This window comes from Trachymyrmex septentrionalis, unplaced genomic scaffold, assembly GCF_001594115.1.
Source record: "Trachymyrmex septentrionalis isolate Tsep2-gDNA-1 unplaced genomic scaffold, Tsep1.0 scaffold83, whole genome shotgun sequence".
Lineage (NCBI taxonomy): Eukaryota > Metazoa > Arthropoda > Insecta > Hymenoptera > Formicidae > Trachymyrmex > Trachymyrmex septentrionalis.
The window spans coordinates 3,024,482-3,048,960 of record NW_017306018.1 but is presented as its reverse complement, the minus strand read 5'-3'; the positions used below and the strand labels follow the sequence as shown (position 1 = coordinate 3,048,960).

Here is a 24,479-nt window from a genome sequence, read left to right as displayed (position 1 = left end):
AAAAAAACGATTTTGTAGGGAAAGTATCAAGCTTTCACGATAGGTAATCGAAAATTTTCTCAAATTCGTTTTGGACACGTTACAAATCCACAAAGTGAGAAGAAAATTTTTCGTCTTTTTCAGCTCGTAGTTTTTGGTATGTAAAAATTATCAAACTCATATAAACTTAAAAAATGTGATAAGCTTTTAAAAGTAGAGATTTCAAGCTTTAAAACCCTTTTTTTAAATTTGAATTTCATTCATTATTGACGAAGATATTGTATATACAACTTTGAGCTAAAAAATACGCGATGACTTTTTACTTAACCTAATAGTATCTCGTCGGTGATTGTATATATCTTTCTTGTTTGAATTAGCCTGAATTTTGTAGCAATTGCTTCCGCCATGTTATTTTCAAGCTTGATTTAGCCAATAGGCGCGAATCACTACGGCCAGACTGATTAGAGAGTCTCTGGAATTAACTAGCTGGCAGCACTGTGATCGCCCGAATTCTAATCGGATCGAAGGCATCGGGGAACGACTCTACATTACACGCATATGTCGTGGTCGCTCTGGTGTAATACCGCAATTGTATCGTATCAATTGTGCTAAAGATCGAGGTGGTATTTTGCCGCGTTTCCGAGTGTTTCCAAGTGAGGATCTGCATCTCGATCCAACAGCTTTATCGAAATGGCACGTAGATATCAAGCGCGATAACCTATAACTTTGTTCCACGCTTCCCCATGTGAGTATGATCGTAACGATTCCTCCCCGTGCTAGTTTAGTGGTTAAAATCCTTCATCATTGACGTCTCCCCGTCGGGCGTTCATGAACGTGTCGGCGACCGAAGCAAGCTGTCGCAACGCGTTGATTAATAACGATTACATCAGTTTCTTTCGCGTAGCATATTTCGTTTGATTTTGTGAAATTTATTCGGAGGTATCACTAGCATAAACTGAACCATAGAGCATTGAGATTGTAAAGAAAGAAGGGAGAAAGAAATAGTATATTTGCGTATATGAGAGAGAGAGAGAGAGAGAGTGAGTGTGTGTGAGTGAGTGAGTGAGTGAGTGAGTGAGAGAAAAAAGAAAGAATGTGTATTTTATTATCGCATGCATACAGTACGCACGTGAAACTCGCTTTTTGTCCGGACTTCACCAGTTTTATTCATTAAATTGATCACTTCCGTGTACATTGTGACTTTTTCTAGCTGTTTGTATTTTTTATTCGAGTACATATGATAAGAGTTAAGCTGGATCATTGTATCATATTGTCGTAGACGTTGTACCTCGTGATTTCTCATAGTTTCATAAGCGCAAATAGAAGTTAAATTTGTATTTTGATACCGATATTATCTCCAGAAGCTTCATTTTGTAAGCAATGATACATTCAATAATATTTTTCCTTGTATAATTGATATTGTATCCCGACAGAGACTTAATAAGACATCTCATTAAAATTTAATTTTTTATATATAATTTTATCAATTTATCGAGTCATGTTTCAAAGTGTTAAACTCAGAATTAATTTGCTTTAATAATAATAATAATAATTTATACTCTGTTTAACCTTTACAAGTATCTATTTTTTAAATCTTATAACTTTTATAACATTTTTTAAAAGTTTATAGCTTGAGTACATTTTATTATAATGCATTATTTTGTTATATTTTTGCCTTAAAATATAACATTGTTTTAGCATCACTGTAGTGGCTTTTGTCATCCTGCAAAGATCAATAACAAAATATTCTTTATAATTGTGATTATTCTAAGATCATTTATTAATATTCACCTAATTATAAAATATTATAAAATTAATTTTCACTAGTTTCGTTTGCTTAATATTTATACTTATATTTAAACTTATTGTTGTAGAGCATTCATTGCTACGGTATCAATTTGTCACAATCATGTCGTATCCTGGTCAGCCACCTATGGGTATTCCTGGGATGCCTGGGATACCTTCGATGCCATACATGGGTGCACCTCCACCGATTATAACAGGAGTTATGCCTATGGCCCATGTAAGTAAACTTATCACATTCAGGCATGATAGATGTGTTTTTGATTACCTATAATGTACATTTTATTCATTCACAAATGAGTTAAAACTAATTTGTGTGTAGTAATTTTTGCTTTTGCTATAGCTGAAAAATTTCTTTTGATAATGTAATCTATAAGATGTATGTGACAGCATCAATTCAACACGATACACGACACACAACATGCATATATAATGAAACTATAAAAGTAGTATTGATTAATACATATGTTATATTCTACATATAAAGCATGCATATATACATCATTATTCATATTACTGATACAATATATCCAGAATAAATTGCATCATAGATTGGTTTCAAGTGTCCAGAAACAAACATCTTTTAAATGAATTTACAAGCAGCTTTGTGCGCAGTATATATGTATACAAAGGGAAATGTTATCTTTCTTTAAATTTATTTAATGCATGTAATACGCAGAGCGGAATGAATAACTTGATATTTTGTAGCGATGCTTAAATTAATTGAAAAGAAGAAAATCAATTAATCATGCAATTAGAGAGGGAGGGGAAATACGGAGTGCATGAGTAGATATGTGCATAATTAAGAATCCTACCATTTATAAAACATAGATGATTCCATCACCCGTATCTGCGATGCAGACATCCGCGCCGGCTGTACGTTACTCGCGAAATCAGAATCGCCATGATAATAATCGAAGACGCGAGAGAGAGTCTGGCCCACCTGTCACAGTATTTATTGGTAACATAATGGACAGAGCGCCCGATGTGATGATACGACATATTCTGGGCGCGTGTGGGCATGTTCTTTCTTGGAAGAGAGTACAAGCATTCGGTTTTTGCGAATATGCAGGCCCTGATGCAGGCCTCAGGGCAGTCCGATTGCTCCATGACATGGAAATAGGCACAAAAAAGCTCGTTGTCAAAGTGGATGCTAAAGCTAAGGTAGTTCTGGATCAATTCAAAGGTGAGTTTTCGGTACAAAAAAAAAGAACGGATGGAGATTTGGATAAAACAAATTGACGTTTGCTTTATAGCCGAACGAAGGAAGAAACTCAGAGGAGGTCAGTCGCCTTTACAAGACGAAACGCCCAATGAAGGAGGTGACGGCGAAGAGGGTGAAGATTATATGGACGAAGGCATGAGAGTGGTTGACGCAGATGCACTCACGCGCATTAATCAGATCATTGCTGAACATACTGCAGATTTAGAAATGGCACAAGTTGCTCCAGGTAAATATTCATTTACTTAATTGCTAAATCTTATTAAATAGGACATATGAATTTCTTACTGTGTGTTGTCACAGAGGAACATCAGACAAAAATGGTAGCTAAATCCTTAAATTTGGATGAAACGGAAATAGAAGAAAGTAAAAGAGACTTGATTACTCGGGAAATTGGCAAATTCAGGGAGGTTATGAAGGTAATTATTATTATTACGAGTACTATAAATTTTTTTTTTAAGTCCTGTCTTTCATTTTTCTTTTTGCAATTATAAAAAGTTTATCGCGTTAGATAATAAAAGCAATAAAAGACGGAATTTTTATCTTTTAAAATATATGTTGAAAATTTTTTGTATTGAGAAAATTAATATTGTTTATATCTAACACTTGGTCCATGAAGCATTATAAACATATCTTTTTACAATTGATCGCATCACTACAAAATAATGGAAATTCAACGGAATAAAATAGTGCATTTCAGAAGCAATAAGGTCAGATAAAGATATAATCGCTATTTATATATTAGCGATAATATATAAATAAAATGTGTATCCGTATTATTTCTCTTCGAGTATTTACATTATTTTACTTATTGTCTGTTTTTATTATCTTAATATAAAGCTTTGAAAAAACTTTCATCTTTTATTTTCAGAATAAGTATATGTTTGTAATACTTTGTGTTATTGTTAATTGTTGTCTTTCACATGTTTATTTTTTACACATTTATCGATTCATTCATAAGTTTATGACTTTTGAGTATGTTAATGATGCCTATCGGATATAGTTTGCGTACAATAAATTTTCACAAAGCTTAAGAGTATTGAATGTACAAAAGACATTGTTACGTTACATCTTATTGATTTAGATTAAATCAGAGGCGTGTGCGCGTGTGTGTATATTGTGTGTATATATACACGCCGAGACACTACCATGTCCTCAGACACACGCGCGCACGCACACGCGACGCGCACACACAACACACACACAACACTACACGAAATCTTTGAATTTGTACTATACACGAAAAAAAAAAGAACTCATCTTTTAATGTTTGTTGACAAATTGTCGCTAGTATCTACCTCATATATATGTTGCGATTGGACACGAATTATTACGCTTATGTTAGTGTAATTTACACGATAAAATAGGGAGACACAAATTGACAAGCTCTTGTTGTAATATGTGTGAATATTGAAAGTGTTCAATCGCATACACATTCTATCGCAGACGCTGGTAATTAGACTCTCTCTCTCTGTCTCTCTCTCTCTCTCTCTTTCTCTCTCTCTCTTTCTCTCTCTCTCTCTGTCTCTTTCTTTCTTTCTCTCTCTCTGTGTACACTTAAAATGTAAAAGAATGTATTTGGATATATGTATACAAGAGAGGATTATGAGTATCTCGAAAGTCGTAGCTTTTAAGTATTTTGTGATAAAGTGCGTGTGTGCTATAATAGCTCTGAACAATTGGAGCCGTGACTCGTTGCTATAATTATAATAACAGGCAGCGTGCGTCGCACACAGCAAACGCACACGCCTAGGAATGCTGTGTGTGGGGACCGCCCTTTCACTCACTCATTGGCTCTGAAGGGAGTCAATGACAGCACATCCCTCGTATTTTCGCAGACGACTGCAGGCTCGTCGGTAAGTCAGAGTATAATCCAAACAACCAAACAACATGAAAAAAAAAAAGAAATGCGTAATACATTAAGAAGGAGACTCATAGCTCTCCGCGACAAGCTGGCGACATGTAGCTGATCAGTTTGTTTCTATTGGTATTCTGTTTTGATTCGTCGCAAATATACATCTGTGATACATTGCGACTATTATATTTTTGACGTTTAGAGATAGATACTATTACGATTTATTTGGCACTAAACTAACTTTATCTACTTCTGTATATGTCATGCTAAACTGCTAGCAATTAATATTAAAAATATGTTTTAACGTTTCAAAATGATGCACCGAAATAATGAGTTTTTTTCTATCTGATATGTAATTAAATTTTGTTTTTATAGTGAAGCATAATTTTTATTTTATATATAACTTTATATACATTTGTGTATTTATTTCTGTTCTTGTTTATGATACTGCTTTCACTAATTGTGTACATATATTGCTTTCATTAGTTACGAATATATATAAAAATCAAAATAATTTATCAGATAATATTGCTGCAGATTGCTATGAATTATCAATATGCTTGTGTCAAAACATTATATAGATGTTTATGTAAAAAAAAGTCGTATTTATTAAAAAAAAGTCGATTATATTAGAAAATAGGAATAGATATTACAAAATGAATCACTGGAAACTGAACAAAATATTTTCCTTAGTTTCGAAGATATAAAAATATGTTTAGAATAAAATCTGAATTTGTAACTTTATAAAAAGATTATGTGAAAAATATTTCTTCTGAAAGGTTTTTATTAAAATTAAATTAAATCAAATTAAAGTCGTTACTTTTTAAAATTATCAGTCATTAATATATTCTGTTTTAATTATTAGATTAGATATCTCTTTTAATAGAATTGAAGAGTTAATTAGATTTAAATCTATTCGAGATTTTCAAGACCATTTTCTTGGAACTTATTCGGATCATTCTTCAACTTCTTCAAATATAAAGAAAATGTTTCAATTTTTTGTTTCTTATCAATCATTGTATACAAACTATCATGTATCATATTAATGAAGCATATAATGTCTCTGTACACTTTTTCGTACGAGACATTCATCTGATTTTATATTAAATAAGAAATTAAAAAAAATGATAACGATTATTGGCTATATATAGCAATATAAATATAAATAACGTTGATTATTCGTGTTAATGCCTAGCAGTCTAGTATTCGCATATCGAACGTAGGTAAGCAGTTGTCTAGGTTGCTTTCACGCACACAGCTTAGGATTGGAACGTATTATCATTTTGAGAAAAACACATTTTGGCGCTGACACACTTTTTACATCTTTGGGATAGACTATTTGTTAGGGCCGGGAGACTCTTTCTCTGTGCGCTACACACAATGAAACTGATTTTGTCCATCACCAAATGGCGACTGTTCAGTTGTTGTCTTTATTTTGTGTAAACAGCTTCTGTCAGCGTCTCGATCAGACATGTAGTACCTAGGTGCGCGCTCCTCCATTCTCCGGTACCACCACACTGACTGACCAAGTCAACTTCACACCGTGAGTAAACTCCACAACCATGAGCCAACACAAGCATTCGGTTCTTGTAGTATTTTTGCTAGTGAACTGCCCATCTGAGAAATACCTTTTTGACCACATTTCATGTTTCAGCAGTCTATTTTCTCCTCACAATGTGCATTTACTTTTATGCACTGTGTTATTCTACCCTTGTTAGAACTTAAAATTATGGGTTACCGTATGGATGAAATGGTTTACGTTCCATATCATGCTGGAGTAGATAACTATGTAAAACAGTAGTAAGATGACAACGCGATAAAATATTAAAAAAACTACATTTTCTCAAATTCCATGATTGTAATCACAAATATATCAATACTGCAGCGGTATCATTTCTATAATTATATATATTAGGAAGAATAAGAAAATTAGAGAAAAAAAATTTATTAAAAAATTTATAAAAATTGTATAACAGTTTAGCGAGTAATACTTTACTAATATAAATATTACAGTTTTTTGGAAAATATTTTATTTAAGTATAAACATATATTCGAGCAGATAACGTTTTAATCTCCTTTTAATGATCGCGCAATAATTAATAATAATAATTGGGATCGAGTTTCCAAACAGTAACCCATTTTTGGATAGTAGTATAACGAATAAAGATGAATCACATACTAATTTATTTCTAAGACGTTGCGTTTATAACACGGGACGATAACGGTGGGCAAACTATTGTGCATTTGATATTCAACAGTTTGCTGCATCGGCTGCCATAATGCGTGTAACCATTACCAGAGGAAATCAAATGTTGTCAGACAGTGTGAGACAGTTTCTTGGCAAATGTGAAAAGATGTTTTGGTGGGATACCCTTCTTCGTGATGACTGCGCCTTCGATTGGTATAATTACTTTCTAATAATTATTGAATATTGATCAAGAAATAATCTCAAGACCCCTTTCAAGCTCTTAGATTTAGACACTATCGATTTTACAGGCACATTTGCAATGTTGTAAGTACATTGGGTGGCCTCTGCGATGCATCTGTTAATAGCGTTAAGGTACTTAAATTATAAGCTAAAGTCTAAGATAACTTTTATGGCTGTATCCAAATATTTGTACCTGCACTTAGGTAATTGATATGTAAACGAGATTTCTCGCGTAAGATGCTGCCAATCGAGCATACTCCAGTGGAGTGAGTATACCATATTGAAATGAACATCTCTACATTCGTTATGTCAGACGATTAAGGCTTATACAACTAGTGATCGTTCTATATATGAATCGTAACGTAGCCATTTATGCGATTTAAATTTCGATTCTTTTTTCTGCATATGTATATATGTCCTTTTTGTTAATTGAAAATGCAACAGAAACATTTCTTCAATCATTTACATATATTATTTTGGCAAAATTTATTTAAGATTACAATATTCGCGAATTTTTAATTTGTAGTTTTGTTCAGTAATTACTACGCGTTCTTATTTTCCTAACGAATTTTCATAATGTCAAAGATCTTTATTTGCTGACAACATTTACGAACATAATAGTATTTTTTGTTGCATTTAAGAAAGATACGATTGCTAGTTTCTTGGTTCCATCATTATCACAGATCGACACACTTGTTTCATCCTTTTTGTCTCACCTGTGCTCGCGTTTTTGTGTTTTATAGAAGCAGGAAGAGGAGAAGGCCCAGGTGAAGCGAAAGAAGGAAGCTGTCGAGAAAGAAGAGCGCGAGAAACGGGAAAAGGAACGACGCGATAAGCGTGACGATGATGCCTCCAACAAGGACGATCAAGATGGTGATCCCAGTAGCCCTACGTCTCATAAAGGTCGTAGTGATAGTACTGGCAGCAGTAGAAGGGACAAACGTCGATCCAGATCTAGGTGAAGTAACGTTTGCATCTCGTTTGCATAGCATAGATGCACCATTGAGCGATGTATAAAACGTATTTTACATATTAAATCAATTATTTTTGCAAATAGGAATCTACAAATGCAAATGCGCGTTGATGCAATTTGACTATATTGCACAGATTTATGCGAGTATTATGCTGTATCATGTCCCCATCCACCCCTGGTGGGACATTTCATCAGTGATTTTGTTGTCTTTCATAACTTTTTCTTTATTGTTTCTAAACATAATTTTGTCTTTACTTTATAAACTGTTTGAATTTTTCAGATCTAAAGAACGTGATAGAGATCGATTGAGAAACGATCGAGACCGGGATCGAGACAGAGATCGTGAGAGAGATCGAGAACGGGAACGGGAACGAGAACGAGAACGAGAACGAGAGCGGGATCGAGACCGTGAAAGGGAACGCGAGCGGGAACGCGAGCGAGATAGGGAGAAGGAGAGAGACCGAGAGCGAGAAAGGGAAAGGGAACGGGAGCGCGAAGAGGTGAGGAAGACCGAAAGGGAGATTATGCGCGAGAGAGAGGAGGAGGAGGAGGCAAAAGAGAGGAAGAAAAATGAAAGGCGAGCTAGGGAAAAAGAAGCGGCATACCAGGAACGTTTGAGGGCGTGGGAGACGCGCGAACGACGCAAACAGAAGGAATATGAAAAAGAAGCCGAGAAGCGTCGTGCAAAACGCGAAGCCAAGGAGAGGGAGGCAAAACGTCTGAAGGAGTTCCTCGAGGATTATGACGATGATCGTGATGATTCCAAGTATTATAAAGGTAAAGAATTGTCTCGCCGACTTGAAGAACGAGCATTGGAGGCTGAAGCTGACTCACGGGATCGTTGTGCCGAACGCCAGGAGCTTCAGCGTCTACGCGATAAGTTATACGCGGATGCTTCTAATCCGGATCCTGCCGCGGAATTTGAAAGGGTAAGGTGTATTCTATATGTAAATTTATAAATTTAAAATTAAAGGAATGATCTAATGAATTATCTAATTACAACAAAATACATAAACGAATTTTTTATTTACTTTTATGCTTTGCTTCTTTTTTTCGTTAGTTGAAAGCAGAAAGAGAAGAACAGTATAAACCTAAACCAGTAATAACTATAATTGATGAAGAGGATGACAAAGTGAAAAAAGATAAAGAAGTAATGCCGCCAATAGAAACCGAGCCAATAGAGAGTGATAGTGATGACGGTGTGCAATTTGATGATGTTTCTCAACCGGAAGCACCTTCCAGGACACCCCCACGACATCATCATCATCATCGTCGGCATCATAGACATCATCAGAATCATCATCGCGATGGTGGTGACGAGATTCAAGAGGGATTAGTAGATATAGATCGAGAAAGTCTAAAAGATGCACGACCATCACCTGGACATCAATCGGCTGCGACACCTGCTCAGTCCATTCCACCGTCATTAGATGAAGATTCACGTATGTCTCTTGTTAGTGAACCAGAAAAGACAAGTGGTAGTAAGTGTCTCTTGACTATCTATAAATACTCGTACAAATTACTTGTAATTTTTATACGAATATGATCTCGATCAGACTTAATAATTTACAAAAAATATTTTGCACATGCGATACTCTTGAAATTATCATTTATATTTTAATAATTTTATCGAATTGTATATCATTAATAATTAAGAAATATTATAATATATGATATAATTTTATCCATGTCCAACTACATTCTTCCTTAATATAGGTAACTTTGTTCCATTTGCTATGGGAAGTGGAGGCAATCGTGCTAGCGATCATAGTATAGGCAGTAAAACGCCGGTCAGTCCTAATACCGCTGCTAATACGAATTCACAACAGATAAATCAAACGCGAAAGAAAGGTCGTATTGATGTTAAAGATGTATTCAATAATGATGACGATGATGATACTACTAATAATGCGAAAAAGCGTAAACTCGTACCTTTAGGTAAGTTCTAATCTTATTATTAAAGCTCTAAATTTGTTAAGGAAAGCTGAGATATTTAAAGATATACATCTTTTTTTCAGATTACGGAGACGAGAAGAAAAAGAAAACGGAAGAAGTCACAAAGACAGCAAAAGAAGAAAATACAAAAAGCCAAGAAGAAAAGCGAAAACACATAAAATCTCTCATAGACAAAATACCTACCGACAAGAATGCGTTGTTTGGTTATCAACTTGATTGGGCACTCATCGATAATGTAAGTGTTCTTCATATTTTATAGAAAAACAAATTTCGAGACAAGTAAACTTTCCTTTTTTATTTTAAAGCTGATGTTATTTACAAATTTTTTACTTCGAATTCTATCTTATTGTTAATTTATTGTATATACTTTCTTTATATTACTGCGATTTTGATTGGTAAAATCCAATTCCAATGTTTTTATATGTTTTGCACTTAGACATTGATGGAGAAGAGGATAAGACCTTGGATCAATAAAAAGATTATTGAATATATTGGCGAACCAGAACCTACTCTAGTGGATTTTATTTGTAGCAAAGTAATGGCGGGCAGTTCTCCTCAGGGAATACTAGACGATGTACAGATGGTAATTATACTGCGAAATACTTTTTGCTTTTGCATTTTATAGAAAAACTGCGAAATATACATTTCGTGTTTCAGGTATTGGACGAAGAAGCGGAAGTGTTTGTAGTTAAAATGTGGAGGTTACTAATTTATGAAGTGGAAGCTAAGAAAATGGGCTTAGTAAAGTAAATGGATTGTTGTCCATAAATTTATCTCAACTCATGATTTATATTACATATAAAATTCTTTTGACTAAGCATAAAAAAATGTTTAGATACTACATACTTATGTGCAGTTTAATATCGTATTATTATATAGAAATTCTGCCCTATACAAGTGAAAACATAAGTGTTGGCTCGATCAATAGGTGGTACTAAGTGTGTAGTAATTATAGCGTTAAATAAACTTGTAATTACGATTTGTAACATTTAGTGTGTTCCTCAATTTACATACGACACGTTGTGAAATGACATGGAACGCGAATGATGACATTCCTACATGATAAAACTAGATATATCAGTATCTCTATACACAAATATTTTAATATTAAATTTATTAATTATTGTATATGATGATTGTTCCTATATATATTAGATGTAAAAGACTCGATAATTATTGCAGTCGTGACTAAAAGAAATTTACTATTTTCTCTTGTCTATTATTTAATAAATGGTAAGTTAATGCAAATGATTAATATTCGACACAAAATTATTTTTACATTAAATTTATTAATACTAAGGGAAAATACATTTCTTTCAATTGCTTGTTTTTGATTAATTTTTTAATAGATGTACAGAAAATTATATCACGAAAGTACATATGTTACATAACTTTAATATAGAAGATATTAAAATTTTGCCACAAATATTTTGTTCTCAAATATTTATTATGATCTTTCTTTTCAAATATTTAGATCTGAAAAATGCACTCGTAAATGTTTTGATATGCAAACTGCACAATTATTTCTAGACGTATGTATCGTATTTATATATTCGTATAAAGGGTATGCTGTATAGGTATGATATTTTACTTTAGATTTGTAGATAACGAAAAAAAAACTTTATAATAAATAAAATCTTTGAAATTGACGCGTTTTTACTCGTGTCTCTTATTTTTTATTGTGACATTTTTTTCTAATATTTCTATTTTTTAAATTTACATTTTTGAATCCATGTAATTGCGCTGTCAAATTGCTGTAAAATTGGCAAAAGTGATGTCAGTTACCGATAATGGTGAAATTACAAGTAATTGTCGAGACACACTGTATTATCAACATTACACTATATAATTTTATTTAAGCACTAGATGTCTCTGTGTATACTATTCTTCTTTCTACATATAATATTTAAAAAATTAATAAGCATTTTTGTTGTATTTTTGGCTCTAGATATATGAATATGTACATAATGATCAAACGAATACATTAAGGACAAACTTTTACAATTTGTCTATGATAAAATAAGTGCAAAAAATTAACTAAATAATGCAATAATTAATTAAATTAACTTGTATATCAATGAAAACAATTTTACATATTTAATTGTATGTCAGAAGAGTTGATCTCAATTTAGTTTTACAAATGTGAAATTAGCAAACCTCTGTGACACTGATCGTTTTGTTTTTCCTTTCATTATCGCGAAAATGCAATTTCGACAAAAATCTTATTAATTCTGTCAATATTAATTATCCACACCGTGCAGAGTGTTGATCAAACAAGTGGAAAATGATGCGAATCTCGCATTCTGTGTTGGTTTTATACCGAACAGAGATTAATCGTATATAATTGATACGATATGGACGCATTTACTTAGTATTTTTATAATAAAGAACAGGTTGGCGGGTTTTCTCTCTTACGATAAAAAGTAAGGATATGCAAATTATTAGTAGGACTCTCGTGTGGTTCACATAATCACGTGCATAAAAGTATGATATAAATCAGTAATTATCATAAATCGGGGTTCCTCGAAAGAGAAGAAACAACCACTCATGCTTTTTTCCATTTATAATTTTCGCCTTTTTCAACTGTAAGATTAATATGTTTATTCGTAATTCTTTTTGTGTATTGCAGCACGATAAAACTTTAATTCCGAAGGTTTTTCTTCATAAACTTATATAGCAAAATTGTTTTGTATCTTAAAACATCAGACATATTAATATTAAAACTATCTTCCATTTTTATCGTGTCACATTTTAATCATTCTTTTTGAACGTTTAGGTTTAGAATTGTTTGTTTTTTACTTCACTTTTGAAAAATCAAGATATTAATAACTTTTGTGTTTTATCTTTATATTGTATATTGATTTTCCTCGGATGTGTAATTGCAGGTTGGATAATAATATTTAAAATTAATCTCTTCAATTATCTTAAAACTACAGTTTCAATCACAGATAATTGGATAATTCCAGTTGTGAGATACCGCGCGTGCTATATACATATATATGTATTATGGTGAACGTGTAATTGGTGTAGTATATTGCAAAAATTGTTTTGCATAAGATAGACACGTATAAAGATAGACATGCCTCAAAACATGCAGTAAACAAGATACCATATTACGTAGAATTGTATTCGCAGATTGTAATTTGCATTTTCGTTGGGTATTTTATCGTGATTCTTCTTTTACATTGTCTTGTTTGCCAATTTAAAAGTGTCGATATCTGATTCAAATTTTATATTCTTCGATTGCAATGAAAAGAGTAGGATTTCAATATGTTTTTCTCTCTTATTAATTCCGACGTTAATATTACAAAAATCTGTGAAATGAAATTATGTGCTGATAAGTAACGACGGTTTCACCGACAATGGCGAATCGAATCGCTGGGAAGCACGAGAGAGAGGGAGAGAGAGAGAGAGAGAGAGAGAGAGAGAGAGAGAGAGCACGGCAATTTAAATAAATTAACGAAGCTTGAGCGTATCGAATACTTTCACCGAGTTAAAGAAAAGGAAGGAATACTCGAACAAATCTTGCATGCATCGCATATAATTGCGATTAATGATTATTTTTATCAACGCTCGTAATTTTTGTTTTCCATCAATAGCTGTACACGTCCAGATTGCGTCAAATAGATGTTGGATATAATTTAAAATTAATTTTTGTTTTAAATCAAGATGATTGAATCAAACTGAACATCCTTTTCTTACAGAATTGAATTTATTTTAGAAATATAGAATTAATCGGTTTAAACTTAAACGTAAGTTTTTTTTTGGTTCTATCTATTTTAAGATGATATTTAGAAGATTAATTAAAAATAAGACAGAACATCAATTAAGTTAACGAAGATTGGAAACCATTTTATCGAAAAATACATATATACGTAATGGTTCTAGGCCGGATAATTATTGTTCATTTAACTCTTGACTAAAATATATAGATATTCATTTTTACATTGTGCAACATCGTACAACGCTTAATTTATTGCTCGAACTGTTAAATCGACGCAATCCTACGTGATCCGATCCGCGATACAATCTCTCGATATATACTTCAGTACCGTATGGAAGATCATGTAAGAAGGGAAAACAAGGAGAAGATACGATCATCTCGAAATTTTTCAAGTATGAAAGGGTGCCAGGAAACGTCACCGCTGCACTTCGAGACGATCAATGTCTTGCATTTTATTATTAGTCGCAACAATCGTCATATATTTTTTAGACGTGCGCAATCGGTTTATGCATCGGTATGATGAGAAGGATAAATCGCATAATTATTGATAACTTTACGTAACGTCAGACGAGTTCCTTTCAACTTTGTTGAATAGATCTATAAGAATCGTTGTGGAATCAACGTACAATAGCAATTGTTAGAGTTTCATTTTGTTAATATATTGACATAAGAAAAATTAAAAATTGTACTACTTAATATTTTAACGAGATATAACGAGTAATTATCCCTATTAATGTGCCTTTAAGCCAACTTGTTTACTATTGAATTAATTGTTAAATATTGTAGCTTTAATTTTGCCTGTTTAAAATTATATTATAAGTTTTTCAACTTGATATTTCTCTTTTTCTTATAATATTTTTTAATTAAAAAAATGTTAATGTGTTATGTTTGTGATACCACATACATAATACATAAAAAAATATATTTTTGTCCCTATTAATATGCTCTTCTAAGGAGCAATGGCTCTATTAATATAATATATTTTCCCAATTTGTGTGCCTATCCGCATTTTTGACTCTCTTTCTCTCATTTTAACATATAGATAATTATTAAAACAGATAATAGATGTAAACTAATTGTTTAAGTTAATATTGTATAAATTATTATTTTAATTATACTTACAATTTCAATATATGTATGCACTTTATAACAACATTCTCAACTTCAATAAAGGGCATATTAATAGGGACAAGCTTAAAATTTTGCGGTATTATTGGACTCACATAGATTGCGATATGTTATCTTTCGAAAAATGTTTACTATATTTTAATGAAAAAATAGAATATTATCTTTGGTATCGTAATTTTTATTAATAATTCAACTTAATAAAAAAAATATCTTTTCTTGTTTATTTGAGCTAATTTTACTTACGGCTCGTTTAAATATTAGGCACTAATATGAATAGATACATAATATAGAAATGCCCTACATATATTTTTCTTCAGTTACATATATATTTCTTTATAATTTACATATAGATTTTTCTTCTCAAATATTTTGAGTAATTATAATCTCGAATAGCGCATCGTTCTTTTTCAGTATACCTACTTGTATAAATTAAATTTCGTAGCAATGTCTGTTTGTAGCAATTTTAATACTCGATACTTGTCGATGAATCCGAATCCGATTTCTCCTTAATTAGAATCGAGGCATTGATAATTTAATTTCTACCAATAAGCTTCTCCCAGTAAGCAAGGTAAGCCGTTAGATTTTCCGATAGTTGAGATAAAGTAATTTACATCGCGCTTACAAGAAGAAGGGGAGATTGGCGTCACGACGCAGCGGACTAAAAATCGGGTTAGTCACTTCCGTTGCGTCGGTATCTCTCCGCGCGCGCGCGCGCGCAAGAGAGAGAGAGAGAAAGAGAGAGAGAGAGAAGGAGAGAGAGACTTATCGTCATTGCAATTTCACGCGTCACTTTCCAAGCTGATTGCTCTCTATCTCTCATTCTCGCGCGCGTGCAAACGCTATACCTTCCCAATAATAAACCCGCCGATCGACGATAGTTTCGCAATTTGGTTCGCGCACGTACTCCTCGATTCTCTTTCCACACTGTATCGTAGAAAGTGTAGCAACGCCAACATGTGTGACTCACGCGGCGCCGCGGTGCGGGCGATCGCATCCGACGATGGGATTGCGCCCGCGCGCCGGCTGCAAGACCCATCATGGATTGCCGATTCCCACGGCGTGGGAATAAATCTGTGTCGCAATTGCGATCCCGCAATAATACGAGCGTTAGGAACATTCAGAAAGAATGTGAAGTATAAATATCACGCATTGTCAGCGCTGTCAGAATTAATCAAGCTCGAGATTTCACGCGGACAGACTCTGCGGACAGACTCATATATGTACGAGTATATCGATATTTCAGCGATTGTCTTCACTTTTCCTTCTCTCTAAATCTGTTATCTTTAAAATTTAATTTTATCAATTTTATTTTATTAATTAAACAGCGACTAACTGATGACACAGAGCTATTATTAATTCCGACATAAATATGTAAGTCAGAAAGAGTTCGTTAGTGCGGTAAATTTTTTGAAGTAAATTTTATTAATTTTATTAAATGGCATTATTAATTCGGAATAAAGCAGAAAAACTTTTATTGCTAATATGTAAAAAAATATCAAGTTTAATAAATATTTGTTTAAATAGTTCCATGTAAATATTTACTAAATGTGTAAACATATATTTATGTGATACAAAAAATTATCAATTTGATTGAACTATCATTTTTTATTTAAGTAAATATTTATTTACTGTAAACAATATTTACTTACTACTATTCAAAGAAATATCTATTTAGATTTAATAAATTTTTTTAGTATATAATATGATAAACTTTGTCCAGTTTATATTCACGAGATCAATCGTGTAACTTTTTCCCTCGAGCGGAAATGTGAAAATATTTTATATATGTATGTATAAACAAAAAAATGTTTACTTTTCACATTTCCGCTGATATTATACTATGTATAAATGATGACTCTATACCAATTAATAGTTATTTAATAAAATTAATAAAATTAAATTTTAAGATAGAAATTTTTAATATCGATCACATAAAATCGTACTTACTTCACGAAGAGCCATTATACTGCTTCTTTTGCTATAATAAATGTATATATGTATATATTCTTGGAAGAAATATTTAAAAAAACTGTCTCTTTTCTCTCTCTCTCTCTCTCTCTCTCTCTCTCTCTCTCGCACAATTATGATTATTAAATAATGTTAAGAATACATCCGATCTGTGGCCGTCGTTCTCGAGACTAAATTAAACGGGCGCAAGAGAGAGTACTTATATGGTGCGAGCGAAAGAAGGTGTCGAAGAGAGACGGCAATAAGAAGGAGTAATGCAGGAGCAAAAGGCAGAAAACACCGGTAGGCAGTTTTGTAGCTGTTTTTATCAGCTTCTGGGCATCGGGGGTCCAGAGGCCCAACCATGGCAGACGCATCTTGGGGGGTTCGTGTGGGAACGTACGTCTCTTTAGCGTACCATCTCCTTCCTCCTCCTCTCGCCCTCTCTCATTCCTCGTTCTCTCGCCGTCTCTCTCTTCCCGTCCTTCTTCTCTTTCTCTTTGGCGAGCCCGCCTTTTTTCTCCATTTGGACCGGCTCGACGATTCGTTCCTCCCTCGCATCCACCCCCCCCCTTCACTTCCTTCTCGCTCCTTTCGCGCTCCTTTCGCGCGCTCGTCCTCTTCATCGAAGCTAGCTGCCTTCGGGTACCACTTGGGTCATCAGGGTCACCCTCCGCGATGCACTCGCTACGTGGTATGCCCTATATTTACGCACGGTAAGAGCACCCTGAAGAGAAGGTGGACGCTCCACCTTCCTCTCTTCCCCAAGCACCATCTCCTTCTATCTTGTATATCGCGGCTCGGCTGCTTCTCAATAAACGCCGATCGCGTTAAGATCAGCTCACAACGCGACCGCGTGCGGGAGGAATGGAGGATCGTCCTCTCTGTTCCTTTCTATCCCCGTATTAGGATTGGCAAAATCATCATCTTTCGCATACTCGTTCATCGCCGAGCGCCTTGATGCTGCTTCTTCATTTTTCTCATTCGTAGATATACTTTTAAAAAATTGACAAAGGTTGATCGCAGTTCTCTTTTTAACGAAACATTTTCAAATATTCTTAATACACTCGATTGGGTTATTTACGTTCTGGTACATTTTTTTCTTTGAAGAACTTAGGCGTATCAAGTTATAACATTTTTTATATATACTGTTTCTTAAAATATACCTTGTAAATACCTTCTGAAGATGTTAAAGTGTGTGTAACAATCATTTAATAATTTTTATTAAAGCGACGAAAATTAACCTGGGACACAAATCATGATTGGGCGTTTTCTTTCGAGAAGCAGTGCAAATGATAAAGTGATAAAGCGCGAATAGGCGTGAAATTTACTCCTCTCGCGTAAGCCGACGATCTTCATTATTTGCGTCAGTGAAGAATCCATGGACGGGCGAGAGAAGAAGGTAAAAAAGAAGTGGGAGAAAAAAAAAGTTAACTGGGCGCTGCATCGAGCTCAGTCGTAATACCGAGGCGTGCGTTTAATAAATCAACGGGATTATTAAAAATCACCGCGCACGCTATTAATTCGGATTGTGATAAAGCGCTAAAGCTAAGCGCGCGAGCGAATGCTCGCAGCTCGCGGCGGCAAACGCGGCGCGGGCGCGTATTGTAAAGGGATTGCGACAGAACACCTCGCAAAGGTTACAATACGAGCCGCGGTGGCGTGTTGTAAACCTTTTGCGAGAACTGCATCGTATGTACCGCACGATAGATAATGGCCAGCACGATCGCTCCGATCGTAATTATCGTCATTTCTACCGATAGATAGAAACACTCACAGCACGATCTCACATATACCCGCGGCAAAAGTCGCTGGTCACCAGAAGCGTAGCTTCGGGACATGAAAATCTGGAAGCAGGAACGAAGGAGTCTCGAGATAGCGTGAGGATGTAAAAAAAAATGTTCATCGATGTGGCCAGCGAATTGTTTCAAGTCTTTTTTAAGTACAACGAAGTAATTAGAGCGTTAATTAGAGCTAGTTCTACCAACACGTAAGAGATTAACTTTAATCTCAGTTCAGCTTACACGCTCTTCATCTTTTTCTAATTCTTAGAAGTAGAAAAAGATGAAGAGTAAATTAATTTTAACGTTGATGATTTGTGGTGGGAGTCCGAGTTTTAATCGATCGATTTCTAAAGGGCAAAATTCTTGGAAATACGAATAAACACGAGAGTGATATTAAACCAAGTACAGAGATACCGTTTAACATCCTTCAATTAAGGGATAATGAGTCCGAAGCAACACAGAAAGATATGTATGTATAGAAGTCTAGTAAATTTTACGAAATTGGTAGATTCATATTAAGGACAGTCTAGTCCTAGTTATTTAAAATTTACTTGATTTTTTTGGTGTGTGCGTGCGTGTGTGTGCGCGCGCGCGCGCGCGCGCGTGTGTGTGTACATATAAATGAGCGATCATCGTGCAGTTATATTGTGAGTATAAGATACATTTCACATTTCGCAAAATAAATTTTAGAAGATGTATTTACAATTTTACCTGAGAACAGAACTATTTACTTTATTGTAAGATAATAATAATTACTTGAATGGATTTACTATTATTATAATGTACTTTTTATAATTATAACATACTTTTTACCTTACATCTCCGGTATTTTTATTTTCAGGCAAGTAAAGTTTGTCATAAATTCGAAAAAAATAACCAGAGTATTTTTACTAGCTTCTGGTAAGGTAAAAATTACTCATCTTTCTCTATGATAAATCTACAGAGTAAATAAATATCAACATTTTTGAAAATCAGGCGGAATGTTATGTTTAATAATAATAATAATTTTTGGGTGAGTTTTATAAATATTTGATCACTGTAAATTTGAATCAGTGATATTTATTGCAAAGCAATTTTTTATTATTTATGTATAAGTATTTGAGTAGAGAGAAGCTGAAACTTGTTTTTCAGTGTGTACGAACCCTAAGTATGCTCCAGAGACCTCATGCGAGATACCACGGGGTGGTCGCAATACGCGAACGTTACGAAGATACGGGACGATGAAAAATATCTGGTATCTCGAGCCAAGATCCTTCGAACAATGGGATATCTTCGGGACCGAGTCGACCACGGTGGACAATTATTACCCCGATTGTCGGAAGATAATACTTCATCGGCGATAAAATAATGAAATAAAAATTTTCTGTCGATCGAATGAAAACACGCAAAAAAAAAAATTCCTCGGTAATAGCTTAACAGCAGTCTATTATTTCCATCTCCTGCATAAAACGAAAAATTAACTTACTTGTATCGAAGAATTGGCTCGCTATATAAATTAAATATAATATAAACTTACTTAAACTTGATAAACTTGAAAGTACATGATATAACGTAATTGTATAATTTCCTTCTTTTTATTATTTACAAATTACTACGAAATTTTTTGTTCGGAAAAGTCAAAATAATATTAATTTTAAAACGTTACCTATCGATTTAATACTAGAAGGACCAAGTCAATTTGACTCTTTGTGAAATTCAAATCTATAACTTTGCTTCCACATGATATTCTTTTGTAATTTTTCATCATTTTTTATGTTCTTAATTATAGGAAAAAGTTTTTCAATTATAAAAGGGTGGAATTTTCATTTTATTTTATTTAAAAAAAAAAGGAAACACCAAATCTTTATGACTAAATACATCAATTATTGTAACAAATTTGTTTAATTTGATTTAATGTATGCAATCATGCCGCATTATGTCGTTGCTAAACAAGGGAAATAAATTATTGAATGAATTCCTCGGGAAAAAAGTGAACCGCCACTGCACTGGTGCGCGTCTGCAGTCAGATACTCTCACGGGGTAGCGTAAGTGCCATTGCACTTTCGCGGTCTCGCTTCTTTCTTTTCTGACGTAAATCCTGCTCCCTTTTTTCCCTCGCCTGTGTTTCCTCCTTTCTCTTTTTCTCGTAGCTGAACGATGTGGACAAATTGGTCGGACGAACGTCACCAGGCCTTCCCGGCATTTCTGTATCTGCCACCCTCTACGTTTCCCACACGATCTTCTCCCTCTTCGCACATTCATATTCGGGGATGTGCAAAACCTCTTTCCAAGACTCTTTTTGGTGAATGCGCTTTCTTCATTGAGTTCCGTCACACGGCGATGACGCAAATGCGCACTAACACACAGACGCGTCCGACGTCGTCGTCATTCGAATAGACCGAACTACATCTGATTGCATGTAAATATACATACATCGAGAGAAAAAAATCATTGTAATTATCATTATTCTAACTATAATTTATACTTATTTTTGATACAACTATATATTTCTAGTTATTTTAACTATGCAAGTATACTCAATTGTGCTATTAACAATAGTTGTACACGTAGCTTAGAAATCTTTTTTTTAACATATTTTTTAGTTATTATTACAACATAAATAATAAGTGAATTTAGAAGAAAATAGTTACATTGACTGTAATTGCGATTGCACTTACTAAATAAAAAATGTTTGTTTACCATTTATATTTTATATTTTACTGTACTAATATTTGAAATTATCATAATTTATAGTATGGTTCTTTCATATTTGAAAGAATTGTAATATATGTACATGGTTATTATTATTATAAACATTATACAATAATAAAAATGGAACTCCTAATTAGTATTAATAATTATTTTGCCAATATAAGAAACACTTGTGTGTGTGTGTGTGTGTGTGTGTGTGTGTGTGTGTGTGTGTGTGTGTGTGTGTGTGTGTGTGTGTGTGTGTTAGTATAATATCTAATGCATCAAGTTACACGAATTAGTTTAAACAAAGAGAATCGCAAATAATGTTAAATAATGTAAATCACATTTAAATACATGATCTTTATACAGACGATACTTTTCAGTTTGAAATTAAAAATACATATCTATTTGCATGCCACTTAAAGAAAGATATAGATATGTACAACATTAAGATACTGAATAAAAAAATGCATTATCTATTATTGTGTTGTTACAAACGAAAATGAACAAAACAATAATGGACTTGCCTAATAGTCTATTTGGAAAAGTTGTAATTGAAATTTGTTTAATTTGTCAGAAACGATTCCGATTCGTAACCGGACGTGGCACTTTCACAATGAGGAAAGATCGATCACATGAAGCGTTTATTAAACTAGTCAAGCCTATCGATAACGACACCTGTATGTTTGCGGTCAATAATGATCACAGTAACCGAACAGTTTGAGATAAAAAGATTTAAATGCCTTGCATGAATAATACGTGGGAATATCTTTATTTATTGTTTAAATATAAGGCAAATGTTTATATATTTTAGCGAAATGAGATCATGGCTTGCAAATTCAAAAATAACTTTGTTTAGGCCCTTCCAGGCGATTACAATCGATTGTATACGGGGAGTTCTGAGATGTCATGACGTAATTCTCACGGTCTAGAAGAAGGAAGAAAAAAGATAATAGGAGGAGGATCAAGTTAGTTATGGATTTCTGAGAAATTACGATGCTGATTGTTTCGTAAGTTTCATCGTAAATAAAAATTTGAAAATGGACTTTGTCATACAGCTTTTCATCAAGTATATTTAATTCGCTTTCTCCTCAGGTATATTTTTTCTCAGAAATTTAAATTCTATATAAATAAAAAAAATTTGATTAATGGAAATTTTTTTTTAAATGTGATATATTCGCATGTATAATAAAATTTTTTTTTCATGATAAATAGAAAAGAAGATGAACTGTGCGAAAGAGCTAAAGATAACAAAAATTTAGTCATGTGACACATCTCTAGCAAAAATAAAAATTAGAGCGTAAATCGAATATAAGGGGTAGAGTAACACTCACAAGTGTAAACAAAACTTCTAGGAGGTGAAAATTGAAAAAATGAAACGTAAAAAAATACTTTTACATTTTGATATTTCAATTTTTATTTCTTAGAAGCTTCGATTCGTTACGCCTAATTTTGTTACTCTGTAATTACAGTGGATTTACGTTCTGATTTTTATTTTTACCAAGGATACATGTATAGCGACGATCTAACTATAAATTCATTATCTTTTTCAGAGAAACGTGTAAAAAACGCGTTACAAAACATTTTCCTGGTAAAGGTACGAATATAACACTCAACTTTATATAGCAATAATAACTTCCATCAATGACAGATTTAGCCGCGCTTTACGGCACGTCTTTCATTGACGTGCATCTCGAAGATTTAATAGGCGCGCAGGACGATCTTTATCAGTACAGTAGCTATACTTTCTTAGAGAAAATAAAGAACAAACCTGAAATTTAGGATTTTAAATATTTCCAAACGAATTTGTGACTTTTCAGAAGTATAAAATTTTCTTACGAGGTATGTCTGAGATAACTCCCAAATAAAATACAAGTTATCATAAAATAGCTACAAATTTAATTGTTAAATATCACTTTTCAATTAATCACGACTTATTTTGACGTCATTTTGATGTTACTGTGACTTTGTTATTTTACGATTTGGACAAATATATAGCTCTTGCATGAAAAGATTAAATTTATTGATAGTTTCCGTAAAAGCTTTGCTCTAGCAATTTTAGTAGGTACATTAGACATTGCAATGCTACATAATTAGAAAGGGAAATTTCCCGTAATATTATTAAAATAAAGGACAAAATTAAGTTTTGGAAAAGTAAAGTGAATCTAAAGGATAAGCTACCTGAAATAAAGGACTGTTCTTTATAATAAAGGAACGTATGGTCATTTTATCGATTGGAAACCTTCAAAGGACGTTTTTGCGCAAGCGGCAGATCGCGCAGATCCGGAAAACGCCTGTCCTGGAATTCGTTTCACAATACGAGCGACATGCAACGCGCGCCTCGCCATCGCCGAACCGTCCCGCGAGCGGACAGACACACAAAGGGCTATTGTACCGATCTTTTTCTTTATATCTTTTTTCCTCCTTTTATCCCGTAAACCGTGTCGCGGATCTAATCGCCCACGCAAATGCCTGCGCGTTCTCGCGAATCACTTGCCGAGCCGAGTCGAGCCGAGCCGAGCCGCGCCGCGCTGCGCCGATTTCAAGGAGCGCGTTACGCACATGCGAGTTATTTACTGTCCTATCAAGGTTGATCGCGGGATGTCCGACAGTAAAAAAACATAGGCAGTAAGACGTAAGCAGTAAGCGAATCGGCGAATCACAGTAGAGAACTACTTTATACGTTCTCTATTGTGATTCGCTGATTCGCTTACTGCTTAAATCTTATTACCTTACGTCTTTTTATGCGTTTCTAAGCTCAACGCCCTAGACACTCCGGCTTTTAACTAGGTGCTCTTACGCACAGTACATATATAAGAATGCATTTTTTTCTCGTTTAAGAATCGCATGTCTCGTTTCTTTTCACTAGCCCCGATCGATAAAAAGCTAGAGCATTGTGTGCCCTATGTTATACATATACCTTCACGGAGTTATGGCTCCAGATTCTGATCTTCTATTGGAGGACATTGTTTGAAAGTAATAGAATTATATTGGTGCACGTGTGTAC

At 33.8% G+C, this 24,479-nt stretch overlaps 1 protein-coding gene and 1 pseudogene across 3 annotated transcripts; both read left to right on the top strand.

Moving 5' to 3' along the window:
* Positions 1-530: 530 nt before the first annotated feature.
* LOC108755108 (RNA-binding protein 25) lies at positions 531-11,325 on the top strand. Of its 3 annotated transcripts, none has more exons than XM_018497916.1 (12): positions 531-724; positions 1,854-2,002; positions 2,644-2,968; positions 3,039-3,233; positions 3,308-3,423; positions 8,031-8,245; positions 8,541-9,189; positions 9,321-9,741; positions 9,977-10,198; positions 10,279-10,451; positions 10,653-10,799; positions 10,874-11,325. In XM_018497916.1, the coding sequence occupies exons 2-12, from the start codon at positions 1,889-1,891 to the stop codon at positions 10,964-10,966; spliced, it is 2,670 nt and encodes an 889-aa protein (XP_018353418.1). In that variant the 5' UTR covers positions 531-724; positions 1,854-1,888; the 3' UTR covers positions 10,967-11,325. The 3 variants fall into 3 exon arrangements, with proteins under 3 accessions (XP_018353418.1, XP_018353416.1, XP_018353417.1); XM_018497914.1 differs by having other exon boundaries at positions 2,614-2,968; positions 10,874-10,966; XM_018497915.1 differs by lacking the exon at positions 531-724 and having other exon boundaries at positions 1,889-2,002; positions 2,614-2,968.
* Positions 11,326-16,022: 4,697 nt separating this feature from the next.
* Positions 16,023-20,142, top strand: LOC108755038 (annotated as a pseudogene).
* Positions 20,143-24,479: the final 4,337 nt, after the last annotated feature.

What these genes read in the sequence shown, in the direction of transcription:
- LOC108755108 (XM_018497915.1), top strand. Translation starts at nt 1,889, where the DNA reads ATGTCGTATCCTGGTCAGCCACCTATGGGTATTCCTGGGATGCCTGGG. An exon ending in AATGGCACAAGTTGCTCCAG is followed by an intron (nt 3,234 to 3,307) that starts GTAAATATTCAT and finishes GTGTTGTCACAG; the next exon opens with AGGAACATCAGACAAAAATG. An exon ending in ATTGGGCACTCATCGATAAT is followed by an intron (nt 10,452 to 10,652) that starts GTAAGTGTTCTT and finishes TTTTGCACTTAG; the next exon opens with ACATTGATGGAGAAGAGGAT.